Genomic DNA, 23,036 nt, shown 5'->3' with positions numbered 1-23,036 from the left:
GTCATTTGACTGACGTCATATGACGTCATGGATCATGTGACAATGTGCTGCCGCAAGGAAGAATCACTCCCGATTTTTTTATACAGTAAACAAAAGTTGACTCTTGGATGGAAACAATAAATCGAATCCTTCCAGATAAAAATATGTTGCATTTTTTGTCAACTATGTAATCAACTATTTAAAAAAAAAAAATCAGAGTGATGGTGGAATTGAGAATGAGTGAAGTTTGAAAGGGATAATCGGTCAAGCGATTAGCATGTTAGCTTAACATCTACTATGATTTGCATGGATGGAACCAGCTTTAGCATTAGCATGCAACGTGTGGCGAAGATGACAAAATGTCAATTCTCACGTGAAAAAAAAACATTTCAGATCAGAAAAAAAAAAGAAATGAACATAAAATGAATTGTTTGAAGAATGAAAACGTAAATCTTGTTTTTCTTCTGCTACACAGCGCCTGGAACTATAAACATATTACGTTCAACTCTTACTTACTTTTTTTTTTTTTTTTTTAAAGCAATAATACATTTGAATTCAAATAACTTACCTTGAAATTCTCCATGAGATGTGATGATCACCAAACTGGATAATTTTTGAAACCAATAACATCATTCAGGAAGTGGATGAATTTTGGTGTTCAGTGCAATTAAAAAATGAATCAATGAAAAAGCTTCATTGATTTCTTAATTAGTAAGCTTCAGTTTCATAAGAAATCGACAACGGATCATTTGCTTGACGTCACGACGAGAAGCAGGAAGTGCTCTGGCGACATCGTGTGGTCAAATGCAACAATTGCACATACAACGTCACATGGCGTTCGCGGTTACGTCCGAAACTTCATGATGACGTCACGTGTTGTTCACAATCACAATCAAACACATCTGGATATTAACCATTTAAAAAAAAGATAACTTATAAAAAGTTGTCTATATGCAATCGTGTGTGCATTGTACAAAAATTCACGTGTCAAGAGTTTTTTTTTTTTTTTTTTTTTACCTTGGCAAACATTTAATGACACAACAAATAAACATTTCTTTGATGACAGTAAATGCAAGCAAACAAATGCTTTTTAAGACGACTCAAACATCTTCTTCCTGTCTGCTTTGTCTTCAATGTTCTTGCGCCAGTCGCCAACCGCCTCTGCCGACTGCCAACACACAAAATCGCCTCATGTGGACTTTGCGCCACATTTCATCTTCCATTCAACATTTTTTTTTTTTTTTGCATCAATGTTGTGCATCAAATGTCGAACATTAGCGGGTTTACTTCAAGTTTCTTTATGGCTTATATTTTACATAAGGATAATAGTGATTATGATGTTGTTAATAATAATAATGATGATGATAATAATGATAATATTGATGACAATAATAATGATGATGATAATAATGATAATTATAATAATAATAATAACAACAATAATAATATTAATAATAATGATAATGATGATAATAATATTAATAATAATAATATTGCACCAGATTTAAATGGCACTTTTTTACTGACATGTCCATGCTTTAAATTCCTGTACATGTACTGTGCTATTTTTGCGTTCTATAATCTGTTCTACACTGAACAAAAATATAATCAATTTGTGTCTTATGTAATGTGCAAATATGTACAAAAAATTCTCTCTCTCTCTCTCTCTCTCTCTCTCTATATATATATATATATATATATATATATATATATATATCAATAAAGAATAAAAATAATAATAATATTAATAATAATAATAATAATCTGCAAAATGTGGCCGATTTTTGCAAATTTTCAATCGTCCGGCCAATCAATTGGCTCAAGACGACACAACACGTTTTGTGGCGTGTGGGCCATGCAACATGTGACATGTGTTTTTCTTGTTGTTTTGATGGTAATCGGCGTATCTGACCTCCTCCTTGACTTCCTTGTTGACGGGCTTGAGGTTGGCCCTGAGCTCCATGTTGACGGTGTGCTTGGAGCCCAGCAGCGCCTTCAGCATGGCGTCGGCCGACATGCGCACCTTCTTCAGCGCCGGCTTCTTCACGCCCGCCAGGTCGATCACTTTGATCTTCAGGTCCTCGATCTGCAGCAGAACATCACAAGCGACGTGCACGCTGGCGTGCTCAATGCAAAACAACAACAACAACAACAACAACAAGCTCGTTGCGTCATACAAACGCGCGGATGCTTCAAACTGATCATGCTAATGCTAATCCATCTGTTTTCTGAAATGCTGTCTTCACGTCCACCGGGCAGATGATGAAGTAGAAGGAGAAGAAAAAGGGGAGAAGAATAGAAGGTCGAGGAGGAGGAAGACAATGAGGAGAAGGAGGAGGAGATGAAGTGAATGGAGTAGACGTCGTCAAAGAAGACGAAGAAGAAGATCAAGAAGAAGAAGAGAACAACAAAAGGACAACAAAGAAGAAGAAGAAAAAGGAGGAGGAAAAGAAGATGGAGTAGAAGGAGGCGAATTACCTCTTTGTCCGCTTTTCCGACTTTGATAGACAAGTCGTATCGCTCCTCGTCCACTTTCTCGATGAGGGCGTTCAACTTCCTGCACGTGTCCTGCACGCATCATCATTAGGGGACATGACATCATCAATATGTCATCATCACGGGACATGTTTTTCCCACTGATCTACATATGCGCGACTGGATGGGCGATTAGGCCAAGACTTTTGAGGTGGCGAGGCGGCCATATTGCTCCTCCCAAGAAACGTATCTCGACATACCATCCGATAACATTTACAGGATCCAAATTGGGGAAGATTTGAGGACGTACTTACTAGAAACTAGGGGTGAGAACGATACGATACGATACGATACGATACGATACGATACGATACGATGCGGTGCGGTGCGGTGCGGTGCGGTGCGGTGCGGTGCGACGCGACGCGACGCGACACGTTACGATACGTTGCGATGCGATGCGATACGATACGATACGATACGATACGATACGATGCGATACGCGTTACAAGGCTCACAATTAAGTTTTATCTCACGATATGACAATACCGCAATTATCCATATACAATTTACTCAGGTAATTAATCCACGATAATCTACGCTAAAACTAATTATAAAATAATAATAATGCTAAAAATACCAAAATAATGAATAAATAAAAATACAAATAACAATAAATCATATAATAATGAAAATAACATGAATACATATAAATACATATACTGCCAAATCTAATATTGACGTCCGAGTTGAGTTGAGTTCCAATGATGTTGTCATGTGACGTCATCAAAATGCGACATCATCATCATCATGGGACATCGTTCTATGACATCATCATTACTGTATGTTTTTCCAAAGTAAACATCATCGAGTGAGTGCTCATTTTCCTCATAAAAAAGGCAAAAGTGACCAGTTGAGCACATGACGTGACGAGTTGCGGCGAGCTGACCATGAGCGTGGCCTGGTCTCCGCTGAGGCCGGGCCTGGTGCAGGTCTCGGCCAAGTAGTTCTGCTTGGCCACCGCCAGCTCTTTCTTCTCCTCCTGGATCCACTGGGCGGCGATCGACAGGATCAAACTCTGAAAGCAAGCAAGCAAGCAAGGAAGGAAGTTCACCACGCCGTTTTATTGTAGCGCTACGTTAGCATGCTACGCTAAGTTTGGCACGTTGCTAGCTTGCTTAGCGAGGGCTACGAATTGTGCTCCTTATCATGTTGTTGTATAACTTCAGAATAACTAGAGAATTGTAATAACATGTAGCAAAGCTAAACAAAACAAATAAAGTAACTTGTCATCTAAAGTAGACATTTTTAACTCATTGACTGGCAGCCATTTTGACTGAAGCTCCCAGCTGTTTTACTGGATTTGGACTGATTTTGCAAGGCCTTCAGAATATTCTTTTCTATTGCTATCAAAACGTGGAACCTACCAAAAGAAAGATTAGAGTCTCTTCTTTCATCGGGAGAAAAAAAGTATATTTGTGTCTGCTTCCGTTTTGCAGCAATTAGCATTAGAATATAGCCACCTTTCATCATTATTCATACATCTGCTTAGAATTGTGAGGAAACAGCTTGTTTTCATCATGGCCCTAGTTGATCTCTTATACTCTGTTGCCACCTGCTGGACGTTTTTGTAATTACTACTATTTTTTTCCACAATTTCTCTGCAGTTGAGAGGTTGCCTAAAAGCCTTCTGTATGCTTTAGCATAAAAAAAAAACTTTAAATACATCTTTGGGACATTTAATGCATTTAAAATAGAACATATTTATACGTTTTGGGGAGCAAATGAGTTAAAAGAAAATTATCAGAAAAGTAACAAGTTACTTTTTAAAGTAGTAACTAACTAACTAACTCACTAACTAACTAGTAGCTTGTAATCTAAATGACTTGTTTTTAAAATCAAGTTCAAAAGTAACAGCTACTTTAAAAAAAAAAAAAAAAGGGTAATAAATCATCAGTAATGGGATTACTTTTTAAAGTGTCAACACTGACAAAGACTACATCCTGCCGAATGTAACTAATCAAGTAACTTGTAATCGAAATGATTTGTTTTTCAAATCAAGTTCAGAAAAGTAACAGTTGTTTTTTAAAATGGTAATAAATCAGTAATCTGATTACTTTTCAAAGTGGCAACACTGACAAAGACCACATCCTGCTGAACATAACTAATTCAGTAACTTGTAATCGAAATGGGTTGTTTTTTCCACAATCAAGTCATCAGTAAAGTAACTAAATAATAAGTAATCTAATAAGTAATCCGGTTACTCTTCAAGGTAACTGTCGCAACACTTCAAAATGCACACAACAGCCTGATGAATGGAACTAAATAAAGTCACTTTTTTTTTTTTTAGTGTACCTTCAAGTGATGCCGGCGGCTGGAAGACATTTTTTTCCTGAAGAATTGAGGAAAAAGAAAAAACAACATAAATGTAATATGACTTGACAAAATCTTAGTGAGAGTTTTTGAAATATTGCAACTTACTCGTGTGACATTTTTGCTGGCGTTTGGGGGCTGCGAGCTGCAAAGCACAAACAACAAGAGCGCCAGCAATTAGAATCAAACGCGCTGCTCGCACAAAAATCTATTTGCGAACTTTATAGCAGCTGGGGGTCAAATGTCGCCCGCGATAATCTGGTCAGCGGATGGTGGGAAATCAAATCTGACGAGACGGGCATTTGGGGGGGGGGCATCCACACCGGCCGGACTCCTTTCACGGGAAAAGAATCTGGTGAAGAAAAGCTGCCGCAGCAGCAACGCCGAAACGCCTCCACTAAAAATACCGACGAGCTTCATCGTCATCATCATCTTCATCAGCAGCAACTTTCATCGTTGCAAAGCTGACAAACAGCAAATACGGAGAAAAGAAGAAGCTGCTGACGGGCGTCGTCCAAATGTTGCCACGACGACCACGACTCAAGTCAAGTCAAAGCAAATCAATAAAGATGCAAGACAAAAAAAACAACACTTCTAAAAGTGCATTCCTAAATCCAAAATGAACATTTAAAAAGTATATATAAAAAAAAAAAATCAATGAAGAATGTGATATATTTAAAAAAATTGTCTGGAAAAGGAAAAAGAAAATGCAATATAGTCGGGAAAAAAGTTAATGAATTAAAATGAATACTAAATTAAGTTGAAATGTAAATCATAATAATAATAATAATAATAAAATGTTATTAAAATTGGAAGGATTTAGTAAGGAATTTAAATGTAAATATTTTTCCTTTAAAAAAATGGTTGGATAATATTTAAAAAAGTATTTAAAAAAAAGTTTACAAATCTTAAAAACCAATGAAAAAGTATGACACGTTAAAAATTGCCTGGAAAAGGGAAAAAGAAAATGCAATATAGTCAGAAAAAATTTGATAAATAAAAATGAATAATAAATTGGAAATCTAAAAAAAATCAATTTAAAAATGTTATTAAAATAAGAAGGATTTAGTAAGGAATTTAAATGTAAATATTTTCTTTAAGAACTGTAGGAAAATAGGAAAATATTTTAAAAAGTATCTAAAAAAAAAACCCTTTAAAACTCTTAAAAACCAAATGTAAAAATGACATATTAAAACATTGTCTGTAAAAGGAAAAGAAAAGAAAATGCAATACAGTTAGAAAAAATTTGATAAATAAAAATGAATAATAAATTGGAAATAAAAAAAAAATCAATTTAAAAATGTTATTAAAATAAGAAGGATTTAGTAAGGAATTTAAATGTAAATATTTTCTTTAAGAAATGTAGGAAAATATTTTTTTAAATAAATATTTGTAAGAATTAAAACTATAGCAAAGAAACAAAAAAAAAAAAAAAGGCACTTAAAAATATACAATAAATTAAAATCTTTTGTTGAATAGGAATGCAGACTGAACCAGGTGGTTCAGTTTGAGCACGACGACATCATCATCATCATCATCATCATCATCATCATCATCATCATCGTCGTCAAAGGATTTCCGCGTGAATTTGAAGCAGGTGAAAAGAGTTTCCGTCAGTTTAGCAAGAAAAGAAAAGCGTGCAGGATTTGCAAAGTTCAAAGTTTGAGTCAGGCTGGAGGCCCAGCGAGGGTCAGGAGGTCGCGACACACGGCGGAGGACGAGTCGGCTCACCTGTGCCGAGAAACGAGAAGAAGAAAAGAAGGAGCAGCAGAGGCAGCGCTAAAGAGGTCGCGACGCTCCCGACGGACAATTTATACGCGGATTGATTTACATAGCGGCAGCAAAAGCCACGCGGCTCCTCTTTATAAGAAAAAGTCCCGCCCACCCGCCCAACCGTCACTCAACGAATATCAACCGCCGCCCGCCATCCTCAGGACACTCCAAACGGCGACGCCCACAAAACCCCAATTAGAAAAAGCAAAGAAGGAGGATGAGGAAAGGAAGAAGCAATATATAACAATATTTTACAGTCCTTTAAAAACAGTTTTTAGAGAACATATTTACATAATTTCAAGAAATCTAAAAATAAAAAAATAAAATATTTTTTTTTAATATATTAATATTATATACATATTATTTAATTTTATTGTATTTATATATAACATATATATATATATTTTATTAATTATTAATTAATAATAATAATAATTATTATTATATATTATTATAATTATTAATTCGTTAAGAAAAAAAGAAAAAAAAATTGATTACATTTTTTTATTTTAAATATGAATTAAAATTAAAAAATAAAATCTTTTAAGATTTAAATGTTTTTATTTTCCTTATTTTTTTGTGTGCTTTTGAAGAATACGGAATATATTTTAAAATATTGTATGCTTATTTTTCTCTTTTGAATGTTCCTATTATTGATTTTCTTTTTTGGTTCTACTTTGAAGGATGTGAGGAAATGCATTTTCTTTTCTTTATATTTACAGAATACATTTGTTTATGTTATCTACATGCTCTTTTTGACATATCACAATTTAACATGTTAAATTTCACATGAAACAACACACTAAAACATTAAAAATGTGAAATTAAACACGCCAAAATGGGAATGTTTGACATTACAACATGATATTGAACTTGTTTTCGTTCTTGCTCAGCATATGTTCGCGTCGTTGACAAAACAAGCAAGCACTGTGGTTGTGTTTGATTTTCACTGCATTGCATTTGATGGGAATGTTGCCCCCACCAACATGGCCGCCAGAGCGCTTCTATTCATATCTGTGATTGAGACAGCAACGTGAGAAGAAATAACTTCTGGCTCATTTTTCATTCATCAAGAGGCAAAGAAAGAAACCTTCAAACAACGCCAACAACTTCCTGCTAGCGCGAGCATGTTAGCTTGCACATGGGTTTCGACCATCTAGGTGCTAACCACCAATTCTAACATGTCCTAGCAACTTGTAAGGCTGTCAAATGCAAAAAACAAACAAACAGTTAGCTCAACCGTTGCTAGCTTAAACCGTTAGCATGCTAGCTTTTAAAACAAAAAGCCTTCCACCAACTTGGTGCTAACAACCTGCGAGGGTGTTTTTAAAGACGCGTGAACATTAACAGCCTCCAGCTAGCGGGTGACACCTTAAACACGTTCGCGTCAACATATGTTGTTTCCGCCATTTTGGCGCTAACGACTATTAGCAAACTCGTGAGAGTGTTTCGAGGAAAAAGCGTTTTGACAATGAGCAAACACTGCCGACGTCTCTAAAAATCCAGATTCGTTTGGTTGATTTGCGTTGCGTGGCAGCACCGGAAGTAGTTGGAGAGGAAAAAGAGAAACAAGGTGAAAAGAAACGAAAAAAAAAAAAGAAGTAGTCGCACAAGAAGAAGAAGAATGTTGTCACTATAAAAAGTCGGAGGCATCAGATTTGCACCTGGATAACGTTTCGTGGTTAATTACTCGGCGCTCCACTTGCATGGAACGTTCCAGATATTTTTAGCGTGCACATTGTCTACATAGTGAGGCAACACCGTGACCTAGCGGTTAGCGGTTAGCGGTTAGCAGCGTCTGAGTTCAAATCCGGACTCCGGCCTTCCTTAAATGTGCTCTTCTGTAGACACATTTTGTTGGCGAGCAGCTGGCAAATTGATTGGCAGGAAGAGCGTTACAGGACAGCAGATGGGGGGGGGTCAAAGTTCACGGGTTCACGAGCAACTGTTTTCCATTTGCGTGACTGGAACCTCTGGAATGTTCCCGACGGAGTCGCTTCTCCGTGTCACCTTACGGCAACAAAACGCGTCGGTCGTAGGCCTGACGCTGACTTGAACGTGTTAGACGCCGTTTTCAGCTCAGAGGAGCATCTAGTGGCCGTCTTAAGGAAACGCACGCATTCGTGAAATGACATCAAATGCTAGAAGATGTAAAGATGGAAGCGATGTTGTGAGGCGGGGGGGGGACATCTCGTGGCCGTCCGAGGAAGTGCAGCTAGCTCGTGTTTTCACTGGTCCTGCTGTTTGAATTTTTACGTTTACATGTTCTTTGAAGATTGTTAGCATGTTATTTAAAAATGGTTAGCGTTTCCAGATAATGCCATTAGCATGATCTGGGTTAGGGTTAGCATCTTCTTTGAATATTGTTCTCGTTTTGTTTTGTTTTTAGTAAGGACGCTTAGCATGTTCAGTGAAAATTGTTAGCATGTTATTTTAACATGGGTAGCATGTCCTGAGAATGCTATTAGCATGTTTTTTGTTTAGTTTTTTTTTTTTTAGGATCGTTACTTTTTAAAAATTATCACCACGATCTTTGATGATATGTTAGCATGTTCACTAAATATTGATAGGATGTTCTTTGAAGATGGTTAGCATGATCAGGGACTATTCTGTTTTTTGAGGATTGTTCACATTTTTCTGAACATTCTCACTGAAGATGTTCTTTGAAGACTTTGAATGGGTTCATAGAATATTTGTACTGTGCTTCCTGAACATCTTTAGCGTGTCCACTGTAGATCGTCGTAATGTTTTTTGAAGATTGTTAGCATGTTCTTGAAAGATGACGGGCGGGTTCATTGAATGTTTTGAACATGTTCCATGAAGATCCTTCGCTTGCTTGTTGATTGTTAGTGTTCACTAACGATTGTCGGTCAAAGTATTTTTTTCATATACTAAGTTAGCACAACACTTGCACATCCCAAAGTAATCCAAGCAAGTCACGTTTAATGATGTCACTCAGATGCCAACACATGTTTATTAATAGGACGTTTTACGCTTTTCAGCGTTTACGAACATCCAAGGCGACGACGCGGTCACAGGATTATTTGCCACGTTGACGTGACGACAGCAACCTCTCGAGACCTTCGGAGACGTTTACGGCTTGGAGACGCGTTAGAATGCGGAAATCAAAACTGCTCGCGATTGGGCGTCAATTGCAGACCGCGTCGACGAGAGAGGCATAAACTCACCTGCTGATTCGCTCGCTCGTTTTACACCTCAACACGTGACGGTCGTTAGCGTCGCGTTCATCTGTAAAGACGGATGATACAAAATATGAACAAACACGAGTCTTGCATGTGAATCAGGTTAACAACTTACCTCTTTCGATTTTTTTTCCTTTTTCCACATCCGCGTAGAAAATATAACTGAAGTGAAAGCATTTCCGTGGATGCTAACTGCTAAGTTAGCCACTAGCATTTGAGCAACAGGGTGTAACGTGAAACTCAAAGAAGAACAAAACGTTTACAGTTGAGCTTGTAAGTACTTAGCAAATGAGTTGGGACAGTAATGATTTCATTTTAGTCACTGAAACTTAGCTTAACCTTTAGCATGATGCTAGCAACGTCAACACCCACAAAAATCCGGTTCTCCAATACATTAAACTCATGTGTTTCGTTGACAGCATTGAGAAGTTGGTAAAAAGACAAACAAAACAAACATTTAATACGACAAAGGTGAAGGCTAACGTTTATTGCTAAGACATTCGTTTACACGAGAAGAAAACAACAAGAGAGAAGCAAAGTGTCTCAAGCACAAGAGTTTTATTCCAAACAACAACAACAAAAGACGCTAGCTAGCTAGCATGGTGGCTAACATAACAAACACCATCCTGGATTTGAACTTCCTGTCTTCCATCCCAAAGTTACAAAGCACCAATTGAGGACTTTTTGGGCTAAAACTCTAGAGTGTGGACGAGAAGTGCGTCATTGTCGGTGTTTAGCTGTCGAACATCTTCTTCCTGTCCGACTTGTCCTCGATGTTCTTACGCCAGTCGCCAACGTCGCGGAGCTGCTTGTCCTGAAAACACGCAAAAAAAAAAAAAAAAAGTCCGTCGTCAGACGCGTCTGCAAGCATCGAACGGAAATTTCCAAAGTCCAAAATCAGTTTGTCGCTGACCTCCTCCTTGACCTCCTTCTTGACCTGCTTGAGGTTGGCCCTCAGGTCCATGTTGACGGTGTGTTTGGAGCCCAGCAGCGCCTTCAACATGGCGTCGGCCGACATGCGCACCTTCTTCAGACGGGGTCTCTTGAACTTGCCCCTCAGGTCCACGATCTTGATGTTCAGGTCTCGCACCTGCCCGGCGGAGGACGCGACGGCGTGTTAGCATACTCGCCATTAGCATGTTAGCAATTTTCCTCACAAGGTTTTCCAAAAACCAAAAAAGTGTGCAAAGTAAAAGTGTCTTGTCGCAAAACGAACCGTCTTTCATATTGTGTCTGTTACGCTTCTGGTAAAAACCAAATGAGAAGAAATTGGTTCGGAATTTTTCACTCTTCGAGCAAAAGGAAATTGACCAGAAACTCGAAGCGGTTCAGAGAATGGTTGGATGGATGTTTAAAAAAAATATATATATTAAAACGACTTGTTTTTCTATATTCGTTCCATAAACCAAAATGAAGCAAACGGAGAACGTAGTAGATTGCATCAACACATACAATATTGTACTTGAACATATATACATAATTTTCGGTACGTTTTTTTTTTTTTTTGTGTTTTAAATTTGTTGTTACATGATAATTAGGGGTGGGAGCCTCACGATACGATACGATACGATACGATACGATACGATACGATACGATACGATACGATATGCGATGCAAGGCTCACGATAACGATTATCTCATGATATGACGATACCGCAATTATCGATATATTGCTCAAGTAATAAATCCACGATAATCTACAATAAAACTAATTATAAAATAATAATAATAGTAATGATAAAATAAATCAATAAATAAAATAAATAAAAATACATAATATTATATATATATATATATATATATATATATATATAGAGTACACCTAGGGACAATTCAATCAACCTGCCATGCATGTCTTTGGAATGTGGGAGGAGACTGGATGACCCGTACACGCCCATGCAAGCCGTTGAAGCCACAGGGCGGCCATCTTACCACTCCCATCTCGTGAGCAGATACGTACACGTACAGATTAGACATATACAGCTCGTACGCTCCCTACTTTTGGCGCTTATCCAGTAATATATACAGATCGGTGCACGACAACAAGTCAGATGAAAAATAATAATAGTAATAAGAATCACTTCCGGGTCACGCAACTTGGCCCGTTGTCCGTCTTTCCCATTTTTGCACAAGATCGTAAATGGAGTTGCGATCCGTTTTCTTCCTTTTAGTTTAAAAATGACCCAACGAATGACACGTGGATTTCTCACGTAAGTCAACATGAAGCAGGAATGGCGAGCAGCAAAATTTTCACGCGGGCCGTCAGACCTCGTTGAGGACCATGTTGAGCTTGAACTCGATGCTGTAACGTTCCTCCTCGCTGACGTCAATCTGCTGCCGCAGTTGCTTGCACAGCTCCTGAGGACGACACGGCGACAACGTCAGCACGCGGGGGAGGGCGACAAAAAACCAAGCGGTGCGGGACGTCCGCCTCACCCGCAGCTCGTCGCCGGCGTAGGGGATATCCATGGAAGGACATTTGTCCGTCAGGAAGCGCTCGCGCTCGCCGGCCTTCTCGCTGGCTTCCGCCTCCAGCAGGTTGTTGGCCACCACCAGCATGCAACTCTGAAAACAACACGCGCCATCAACTCAGGATTCGGACAACACGTGTACGCGTGCGTACAAAAAAACAAAACAAAACAAACAAACAAACAAACAAACACCTACCTTCAGAGTATGCTTGCGTCTGGCAGACAGTCGTTTCCTGCACACATCGCATTACGGACCGATGATTGACTGCTAACATGCTAATGGCTAGCAGACATTTTAGCATTTTACAGAGGGTTAGGGTTTTTTGGTTTTGTTTTGTTTTTTTAACTGTTATGCCTTAAATTGCTATCTTTGCATAGCAACTGTTAGCATGTTAGCAGTAGCTACCAAATGAACAGTGCAGGCAAGTGCAGGTAGTTAGCATGCTAAATGCGAGCATGCTTTGCTCGTAAAGTATGCTTGCGTCTGGCAGACGGTCGTTTCCTGCACACATCACAACATTACAGATGGCTGATCAACTGCTAACATGCTAATGACATTTTAGCATTTTATCAAGGGTTAAGGTTGTTGTTTTTGTTAACCGTTTTGTGTTACCCTGAAATTGCTACATGTTTGCATAGCAACCGTTAACATGTTAGCAGAAGCTACCAAATGAACAGTGCAGGTAGTTAGCATTTGCATGCTAAATGTTAGTATGCTTTGCTAGTAAAGTATGCTTGCGTCTGGCAGATGGTTGTTTTCTGCACACGTCACAACATTACGGACGGCTGATTGACTGCTAACATGCTAATGGCTAGCAGACAATTTATCATTTTATCGAGGATTAGGGTTCTTTTTGTTTGTTTGTTTTTTCAACCGTTCCGTGTTAGCCTGAAATTGCTATCTTGCTATATGTTTGCTGTTAGCATGTTAGCATTTAGCAGTAGATACTAACTGAACAGCGCGGGTGTGTGCAGGTAGTTAGCATGCTAAATGTTAGCATGCTTTGCAAGTACAGTGCATGTTGATGTCACTCACTCGGAGGCCATGATGGCTTTTCGGGGTAGAACTTATCTGCAAGACAAAAATAGAAAAAGATTATATACGTAGTCCAGCGTTGTTGTCACATTCTAATGCAGTATTATACTTATCCTATTCATGCAATTATGAAAGAATAAATGACAACTTGCTATTGTTCTCTATTAACTCCGTTTTCCTTTTTTAAACGCAGCTTTTTCTTTTCTGGTGTGAAGATGTATAAAAGCCAAAAGTTTAGCGGATTAGCCGTAGCCTCAGAATCTTAACTGCTCCTCGATTTGTCTCTCAGAAGTTTATTTTGGGGATGTGAAGACGTCTCAAGTAATCCGCACGGATTGGGTGTCCCCCAATTTAATTTTAGAAAAAAAGTCTCGTTGAAAAGTGTCCAGACGATCCCGGCTAGCGGACAAAATGTTTCAGAAGCTAGCGCGCTAATGTTAGCACGACCCCATGCCATGCCTTGTGCGCTACATGCTAGCTGCCAGCAGTAGCTGACTTGGGTGTTCGAAATGGTTGTTGATCGCGTTTGTTGTTTTGACGGTTCTCTTGGTGATCAGCTTGTGGAAGGATTAAAAATAAATCAATAATCAGACCAGAAAGTAAAAAACACGATGAAAGTTACTGCGCAAATAGAAATGGGTGAACTCAATAAAGTTGAATTAAAAGTCTTCATTCAAACATTAGCTAGCAACGCTAACATTAGCATTGCGTAAGGGTAACATTAGCATTCCATTGATATTTATTTTGTGACTACATAGAGAGCAGAAACGTCCCTCGGGAGACCAAATGTGTGGTATTAGCATGTAGCGTGTTGCTAGCTCACGGTACATCAATAGCGACGCAATCAAACTCTCATTTGTGTTAGCTAGGTACAATTAAGATGACACACTGACTTTCAAAAATAAGTTCAATTAAAAGTCTTCTTTAGAACGTTAGCTAGCCTTAGCATTGCGTATGGATAACGTTAGCATTGTGTTGACATTTATTTTGTGATGACGTAGAGAGCAGATTAGCATGATTAGCAGATTTCCCCCCCCCTCCTTTTAAAGGGATACTTAATGTGGTAACTTCATTCTTTTCCATGTACAATTAACACCTTTCAAAAGTAATTTTTTTCTACTTTCTGTCAACTGATGATGACATCACCTGTGCTGACCAATCATGGCTCAGTTTACTGACCAAACAGGTGAGCCAGGATTGGCCACTGAGGGACACTTGGAGGGCAATTTTAGACACCAGCAGGGGGCGGTGTTGCATGAAATGTCACCCTCCTAAAATGGAGGAAAACGCGTGAAGTGATCGTTGTCATTTGTATCGTACAAACGTAATACTTTAACTGTACCTACAAAATGTTATTGCAAAGATTTTTTTTTTTTTTTTTTTAACTTGATTTTTTCCCCACAAGTTGGTCCAATATGAAACTTGGCCCATCCCCAAATTGAAGGAACTCAGATGAATTGTTCAAGTTGATGGCTTCCTAAAAGTGATTTGATGTCAAACAAGGTGACGAGGTGGTAACGACCAAGTGTTTTCGGCGCGCACGTCTATTTGCGGACGCTCAGCTGTCGCCGAGGAGGAAAAAGTGACGGCGCGCGTCTTAAGAGAGGGAAAAGAGCGACGAGCCCATCGACGCGGCTGGCGGGACGACAAATGGCTGCCGTCAAGGGGGAGGGGCTTGCAAATGTATTTTGGGAGGACATGATGATGAGCGACATCTGCGGACGGACGGACGGGCGGACGGGATCGTCTGCGTAACCCGACACGCACACGCGATGAGCAAAGAGGAATAAATAGAAGGCAGCTGCTGCCTGACAACTCGCTCGGCCGCCATCTTGTGTGTGGCACACAGTTGTTTTTTTTCTTCCTCCTTTTCAACATTTTCTATATTTGCACCCAAAAAAAAAGTCTTGACGTCAATTTGACAAGCTTCCACGTTTATGTATGGAACTCGTGTCATTTGTTTGATCGGCGTTATGCGGATGCGAATCCGCCTGGTGGCGTCGTGTTGTCAGCGTTGCCATGACGACTGAGACAACATAGATGGGGGGGAAAAAAACAAAACATGCACGTGTGGATCACATCGAACGCTTTGTTTCTCATAAAAGTCTAATTTCACATTGATTACATTATGTTTAATGGAATTATTATTATTATTATTCTGATCATCGAGTTGTGTCAGAGGGATTGTAAGTCAGTTTGGTATCATAAATTCAAATACATCCGAAAGCATTTTTTGCATGAAAATATCAGTTTCTGTTATTAACATAACTAATAACGGCATAGAAAAAAAGAAGAAGACATTTTTCACTATTAGCCAACCTTGCCTCAAATGTGTAAATGACGATCCAATTTTGAATTCTACTGTCGTTCGTTTTTGCAGTTTGTTTTTTGCATTTGATTGAATTTAAATGACACGATTAGCGACTGCTAAAATATATATATGTTATATTTTGAAGCCATCTATAAAATATTCAACTTTTTTTTTTATTTCTTGATTTGATCTCATTTGCATGTTTTTTCGGTTGCATTTTAGAACTAATCATCATAAAACATCTTTTGTTTTGGAATTATCAAGCAAATAATTGATTTCTGCTAATTTTTACACATTTTTTTTACAATTATATATTTTTTTAACAACTTTTTACACATTTACATTCATTTTTAATTTGTATTCATACTTTGAAACCATCTGTACATTATTCTACTTTTTTTTCTTGATTTGATGTCAGTTGCATGATTTTTTTTGTTTCATTTTGACCACTAAAGAAGAAGAAAAAAAAAAAGTTTTGTTTTGTAATTATCAAGCAAATATTTCATTAGAGCTCAATTTGCTTTTTTATTTATGTTTTTTTTTTTTTTCAATCCAATGTTTTACTTTGCATTTGAAGGAAATTGAACACCACCACAATTGGCTGCTAAAAATACATCATCTCATATTTCTTTCCTATTTGATTCCGGGACCAGATTTTATTTTATGTTATTTTTTTTAATTGAGAAGTTTTGTTTTTTATATTTGTTCATTTTTCCTTTTTGAGATTTATTTTGATTTGAGACGACGGCAATGCGATGAATCCGAAAAAAAAACTAAAATACATAAAAAATCATCGTTAATAACATATTTCATTTACAAATGAAGTATTTGAGTTTTCATTGAAATGATTTATCTTTTACATTTTTTCCGGACTGAAATTTGACACAAGCGTCGACTGCTAACGACGATTTCACACTAATGGCACAAAATGACAAATGCGATGTTAGCATGAATTTTCCATCCAGTTGTGAATGAAATGACGACGACGACGTGTGAAGCAAAATGAAGATGAGGAAGATGAGGAAGATGAGGACGCTTGCCTGCGTGGAGTCGCTGGCGGTCGGTCGGTCGGACGGTCGGACGGTCGGTCTGCTCGCTCGCTCGCTGGCCGGGGACGAGAGATGAGCTTTAAATGTCAGCACGCCGGCGGGAATGCGCCGGCTCCTCTTTAGGGAAGCGGATTAGCCGGCGGGCCAATGGACACGCAAGGTCGTGTAATACAAACGCACACACCCGCCTCGTATAAATAACCCGCTGACCTTTAACCACGTTTTCTTCTTCTTGTCCCATTTGATGACGGAAGCCGACGATGAAGGTGAGATCGTTGATGAGGATGAGGATGAAGATGAAGCTTCTTTCCAACTCAATGGCGACTCGTGATTGGTCGGCAAGGCGGCGACCTTGTTGTTGCCACGGTGACGACACTCAAGTTAACAAATCAAAGTCATCTTTCAAATCTATGTATTTTTTGGTTGTTTTTCGGCATGAAACTTCCCGTCGGTATCGAAAAAAATGAAAGTGGAGCTTATTTTGCGTGTAGCTCCGCCCACTGACCTTTAACAACGTTTTCTTCTTCTTCTTCTTCTTGGCCGGTTTGATGAAGATGAGGATGATGAAGATTAAGTGAGGAACATGATGAAGATGAGGAAGCTAACGATGAAGGTGACACTTGGCGGCCATCTTTCCAACTCAATGGAGACTCGTGATTGGTCGACAAGGCGGCGATCTTGTTGTTGCCACGGCGACGACACTGAAGTTAACAATCAGAGTCATCATTCGAATATTTATTTTTTTGTTTATTGCATGAAAGTCCCCATCGGTAGCGGACAAATAAAGTGGTGCTTATTTTGCGCGTAGCTCCGCCCACTGACCTTTAACATTTTCTTCTTCTTGTCCGGTTTGATGAAGATGAGGAGGATGAAGATTAAGTGAGGAGCATAATGAAGATGAGGAAGCTAACGATGAAGGTGAGGTACTTGATGAGGATGAAGATGAAGCATCTTTCCAACTCAATGGCGACTCGTGATTGGCCGACAAGGTTGACCCTGTTGTTGCCATGGTGACGACACTCAAGTTAACAACCAAAGTCATCGTTCAAATATTTTTGTTTTGTTTATTGCATGAAACTTAAGGGCAAATGAAGATGGAACTTATTTTGCGTGTGGCTCCGCCCACCGCCCGAGGAGTGCCGTCCAATCAGAGGCCGGCGTTTGTGGCTTTAGGCGTCGGCCTCGAACATTTTCTTTCGGCCGTCCATGCCCGACTTGTCCTCGATGTTCTTGCGCCAGTCCACAACGTCGCGAAGCTCTTTATCCTACAAAATGACATTCAATTTAAAAAAAAAAAAAAAAAAAAAAAAAAGTCATAACTACTGTCATCAACATTCTTAGCAATGTCAACAATTCAAAAGGAAATGAACATTCCTTCATATAAAAAATGCACAAAATAATAAATATATACACACAATTACAATAATATAAAATATAGCCAACATACATATAAGAGATGTCATAAAATTGGACTTGATGAAATCTTAATCATTGTAATGTAATTAATTAATAATAATTAAATTTCTTGACACACAGAAATAGAGGTGTATTCAATTTGAAACAAATGGCAAAAGAATTAAATGAAGAAAATATAAAACAATTAATATATATACACACACACACATATATATATATATATTATTGTTAATTATTTAGATGGAGTTTACAAAAAATAAAGCCAATTACAGAATAATGAAAATATCATCCATCCATCCATTTTCTTGACCGCTTATTCCTCACAAGGGTCGCGGGGGCTGCTGGCGCCTATCTCAGCTGGCTCTGGGCAGTAGGCGGGGGACACCCTGGACTGGTTGCCAACCAATCGCAGGGCACACAGAGACGAACAACCATCCATACTCACGCACACCTAGGGACAATTCGGAGCGCCCAATTAACCTGCCATGCATGTCTTTGGAATGTGGGAGGAGACCGGAGTACCCGGAGAAGACCCACGCGGGCACGGGGAGAACATGCAAACTCCACCCAGAAGGTCCGAGCCTGGACTCGAACCGGAGACCTCAGAACTGGGAAGTGGACGTGCTAACCACTCGACTACCGTGCCGCCTGAAAATATCACAAAATTTCAAAATAATTTTACTTTTTTTTTTTTTATGTACCCGATTACATGAAACTAAAATATTAATTCAAATGTAAATAAAGCCAATTACAGACTAATGAAAACATTATCACAAAGTTTAAAATGAATTTAACAAATTTTTAATGAACCCAATGACATGAAACTAAAATAATTCAAATGTAAATAAAACCAATTACAGAATAATTAAATCATTATCACAAAATTTTAAATTAATTTAAATTGAATTTAAAAAATCTAAATTCAAATGTAAAAAGTGAAAGGATAAATACTAACTTTTACATATCCATTTCTAATTAAAACAGTCATCAATATTTATAAAATAAATGTGTTCATAATTATTGTAAATTATTTTCAATGCCAAAATTAATTATATAAATACATATTATTTGTCGTCATATTAAATTAAATGACAAAAGAGGCTTTTCTTTTTACATGTGAGTCACTGATGAGATCATAGGCAAATATTATTCATGATATTTCGTTTCAACCTGCGTCTCACTCCAAATCACAGCAATGCGTTGAGACGATTTTTGGATTTTTTTTGTGATCCGACTCCAAATGAAAGCGTTATAATCGAAATAGGAAGACTTGACAAATGTGTTTTTCCTAATTTGCTGACCTCGTCCTTGACCTCCTTCTTGACCTGCTTGAGGTTGGCCCTCAGGTCCATGTTGACGGTGTGCTTGGAGCCCAGCAGCGCCTTCAACATGGCGTCGGCCGACATGCGCACCTTCTTCAGCGTCGGCTTCTTGAACTTGCCCGTCACGTCCTGAACTTTCATCTTCAGGTCTTCCACCTGGACAAAACAAAAACAAAAACAAATAAACAATGCGACGTTCGAATCGAGGCGCATTTGGTCAAAAAAAAAAAAAAAAAAAACTCAAGTGCGACAATGACCTCGTTTGCTGCCACGGACGGCGGAAGAAGTCAAAATGAATTATCGACGTTTCTGCGTCGTGGGGTTGTGCAATTCATCAAAATTCAATTACAATTTCAATTATTACACTCTACAATTACTAAATAAGCATAATCGTAAAAAAAAAAGATTGCTACTAATTTTTTTAGCTGTTTAAATTGATATATTTACACCTTTTTAAAATGTTAAAATGGCTAATTTAATACATTTTGTTTCATCCAAAAAGAAATTGCATTATTATAGTGTTTCAAAGAATTTTCTTAGTTTTTTATGTTTAAACATTTTCTTGTTTTGTACCAAAATATAAATGATCGTCCTATTGCACGTGCTGCACTCCAACTTTAAGTTTTTGCCAACATAAATAAACAGATAAATGAATAAATAAATATTATAAATTCTGTTTGGTCCAAAATAAACTCATATAATTATATTTTTTCTAAATTGGTCTTAAGATGTTTAAATACTTACGCATATTCTTGTTTTGTACCAAAAAATAATCGTTTGAATAATCATGATATCAATTATTGCCATCATAGTAATAATTCCAATAACTGACCCGTGAAGAGCAAAAATCTGTGTGTAGAAAAAATAAAGAAATAAAAGGATTTTTAAAAATACTCACTGGAAACTTGCAAATTTGTAAATAATAGAGATCTTTTTTTTTTTTTTTTTTTGGGGGGGGGGGGGGGGGGGGCGTGGATTTTTCGCTACATCAAACAGAAACGAATTGTCGCCACCCCCCCACCAAAAAAATAAATAAAAAGTTCAATATGTCACAAATGGATCAATGTCCCATTTTAACGTCACAACGCGATGATGAGTGTGACGTGACGAGACGTCTCCTTCTTCTTACCTCCTTCTTGGCCTTGTTGACCTTCATCTCAAGGTCGTAGCGCTCCTCGTCCACCACGTCGATCTTGCGGTGGATCTCCCGGCACAGCTCCTGTGCACGCACGCACGCACGCACGTCACTGTGCTAGCAAGCTAACCACTCATCGGACATGAAAGCAACACATACCGTCCACTTGTTATTTGTCTTTATTTATTTTTACTTGTTAAAAATTAGTGAGCACCCCGCCACAAACCCCCCCCCACTCCGCCTCCGGCCTTATACCAACTACCTATGCGCTGTATATGTCTCATCTGTATGTATAGCGTATAGTTTAGTCTGCTCACGTCACGAGGTGGGAGGAGCAAGATGGCCGCCCTGTGACTTCAACAGCTTGTGTGGGCCAATCATATATACACAAGGAGTCCTCGAGTTAAGGCGCACTCGACCTTACAACGGTTACGCCCGGTCCGCCATTTTGGCTCCTAGTCCGCCATTTTGGCTGCGTTTTCCCCAAATCCACTTTTTTTTTTTTTTCTTTCCAGATTGCGTCGGTTTTATTTATTTATTTTTTTAGTACACAAAAAGTCAAATAAGAAGGACAGCTAGCTTTTTATAACACAAGAGCCAGTTTAAGAATTTCCAACAGCCTGTTAAGAGGTACCATAACAAACTTTGAAGTTCAACTTTTCAGCTAACTGCTAACACATGACTCACCATGGCACTTCCTGGTCGCCATCAAGGGGCGGAGCCCCATATCCACTATTTAGCACCTTAGCCAGTGCTAGCTTGCGCTTGTGCACTTGTGGAAGTATCTTTGTCTTTTTCGCCCTCTTTTTGGACCCAAAGAAGAAAGCGACGTCCTCTCTCAATGTTTGTACAGCCAGGAGAACAGATTTTTTTAAAAATGTAAATTATTTAGATGTAAATATTAATTTGAATGTGTAAATTTGACTCAAGTTGAAATTCGGGTGACATAGCTAGCGTAGGAACGTAACTGGAGGACTTCCTACGCACCTGTAGCTCTTGCATGGTACCGGCAAGCGCCAGCGGAGGGCAGCATCGAGCCATGTAGTGCAGCCGCTCCTCCTCACGCTGCCGGGCTTCCTGCTCCAGGTGAGCTTTGGCGATGGCGAGCATCACGCTCTGAAACGCACGTCATCAACATGTGTAGCGCGTATGCGTTGGGAAGTGTACTCTGACATGCTCAAGTGTACTTTTAGAAGCTGTGCCAGTATGTAGTAGGGATGTAACCATATCCTAACGTCACAACACGATATTGTGGGGATACAAACGTGTCGAGGGGGGGACACACAAATTTGAAGCCATCTGGATGCCTTTTATTTCATTCATAAACAAGTGATGGTTATTGAAATTATCATAGGAATATTTAAGGGGCACTAGTGAATGTTATGGCTACTTGTTTTGTTTTTGTCTATTCCCTAGCTTGCGTTTGTTTGTATTTATTTATTTTAAAGAAAAAAATAAAAAGTAATGGTTCAAAAAAATGATTAAAAAAAAGTGCAAAATATTGTTTAAAAAAAAGCTCATACTAAAAAAAAACAAAAAAAAACATTATGCATAAAAACAACCTACAATCTCAAATAATACTTAATATTGAGGCGCTTACTTGCTTTGAGTTCCTCCGCACATTAACTTGCTTCACAAGCATATCTTTATTCATCTGACCATTAACATGGATTTGAAACATCAAAACATGCCTTGTGAAAATGAAACTGCACCAAAAAAAAAAAAAAATGAGAATGCATAAATGGAAATCAACCTGACTTTTTTTTTGAAAGATGTGCTTTTAATATCGTGACAGGACGACGACGATATATTGTAGCAGTTTCCATATTTTATTTCCATTTATTACCGTTATTAATGTTGTGTGTGGACTCTAGTGTACATATTGTATTAGCATGTATTGCGTTTTTGTACCTTGAGCTGATGTTTACGACTCAAAGTCATTTTCTTTCTGAAAGATTTCAAAAACAAAAAATGATAAGGGAGCAATTCAGGTTAAAAACAAAAAACGTGTTATTGAAATACATCAAATGTTTGGTTCATTGTAGTAATTTCTTGAACATTACAAGAGGAAACAAATATTTCAATTTGTGACTTACTCCGACATGCTGGATGCAGCGATCGTCTTCAAACTGTGGAAAATGAAAAAATTAATACAATAAAAAGAATAATTGAGCTTGCAAGTTGTCAACTACTACACAAAATGAAACGGAAAATACATAAAAAATAAAATCAAATCATTCTTACCTTGGAAGAGAAGAAAAAGAGCGACGACCAAAAAAAAAAGAAAAAAAAAACTTTTCAAAAGTGGATTTCCTGTCCTCTTTCTCTTTATGGACGTTGATTTTTTTCCACCAACCAATCAGCTGTCAGCATCTGTGAGAGTGCACACTTAAACCCCGCCCCCTCCCAAAATAACTCCCCCCCCCCCTCGTGCTTTTATTCCCAAAGTCCCAACCGGACAGGAAGTGGAAGTGAGGACAGCTGGAGTGGAGGGAG

At 38.4% G+C, this 23,036-nt stretch overlaps 2 protein-coding genes across 3 annotated transcripts; both read right to left on the bottom strand.

Moving 5' to 3' along the window:
- Window positions 1-996: 996 nt before the first annotated feature.
- LOC144016551 (troponin I, fast skeletal muscle-like) lies at window positions 997-16,833 on the bottom strand. Of its 2 annotated transcripts, none has more exons than XM_077517816.1 (7): window positions 6,556-6,664; window positions 4,933-4,969; window positions 4,807-4,843; window positions 3,401-3,529; window positions 2,458-2,547; window positions 1,892-2,065; window positions 997-1,147 (listed from the first exon to the last, which is right to left on the bottom strand). In XM_077517816.1, the coding sequence occupies exons 2-7, from the start codon at window positions 4,941-4,943 to the stop codon at window positions 1,070-1,072; spliced, it is 519 nt and encodes a 172-aa protein (XP_077373942.1). In that variant the 5' UTR covers window positions 4,944-4,969; window positions 6,556-6,664; the 3' UTR covers window positions 997-1,069. The 2 variants fall into 2 exon arrangements, with proteins under 2 accessions (XP_077373942.1, XP_077373941.1); XM_077517815.1 differs by lacking the exons at window positions 997-1,147; window positions 1,892-2,065; window positions 2,458-2,547; ... (2 more) ...; window positions 4,933-4,969; window positions 6,556-6,664 and adding exons at window positions 10,342-10,614; window positions 10,714-10,890; window positions 12,069-12,158; ... (2 more) ...; window positions 13,308-13,343; window positions 16,659-16,833.
- Window positions 16,834-17,790: 957 nt separating this feature from the next.
- Window positions 17,791-22,893, bottom strand: LOC144016552 (troponin I, fast skeletal muscle-like). Its single transcript, XM_077517817.1, has 7 exons — window positions 22,785-22,893; window positions 22,637-22,669; window positions 22,452-22,488; window positions 21,528-21,656; window positions 20,535-20,624; window positions 19,385-19,561; window positions 17,791-17,932 (listed from the first exon to the last, which is right to left on the bottom strand). The coding sequence occupies exons 2-7, from the start codon at window positions 22,642-22,644 to the stop codon at window positions 17,837-17,839; spliced, it is 537 nt and encodes a 178-aa protein (XP_077373943.1). The 5' UTR covers window positions 22,645-22,669; window positions 22,785-22,893; the 3' UTR covers window positions 17,791-17,836.
- Between the last annotated feature and the right edge of the window lie 143 nt (window positions 22,894-23,036).

This window comes from Festucalex cinctus, chromosome 3 (genome assembly GCF_051991245.1).
Source record: "Festucalex cinctus isolate MCC-2025b chromosome 3, RoL_Fcin_1.0, whole genome shotgun sequence".
Lineage (NCBI taxonomy): Eukaryota > Metazoa > Chordata > Actinopteri > Syngnathiformes > Syngnathidae > Festucalex > Festucalex cinctus.
This window is presented reverse-complemented; position numbering and strand designations above follow the sequence as displayed.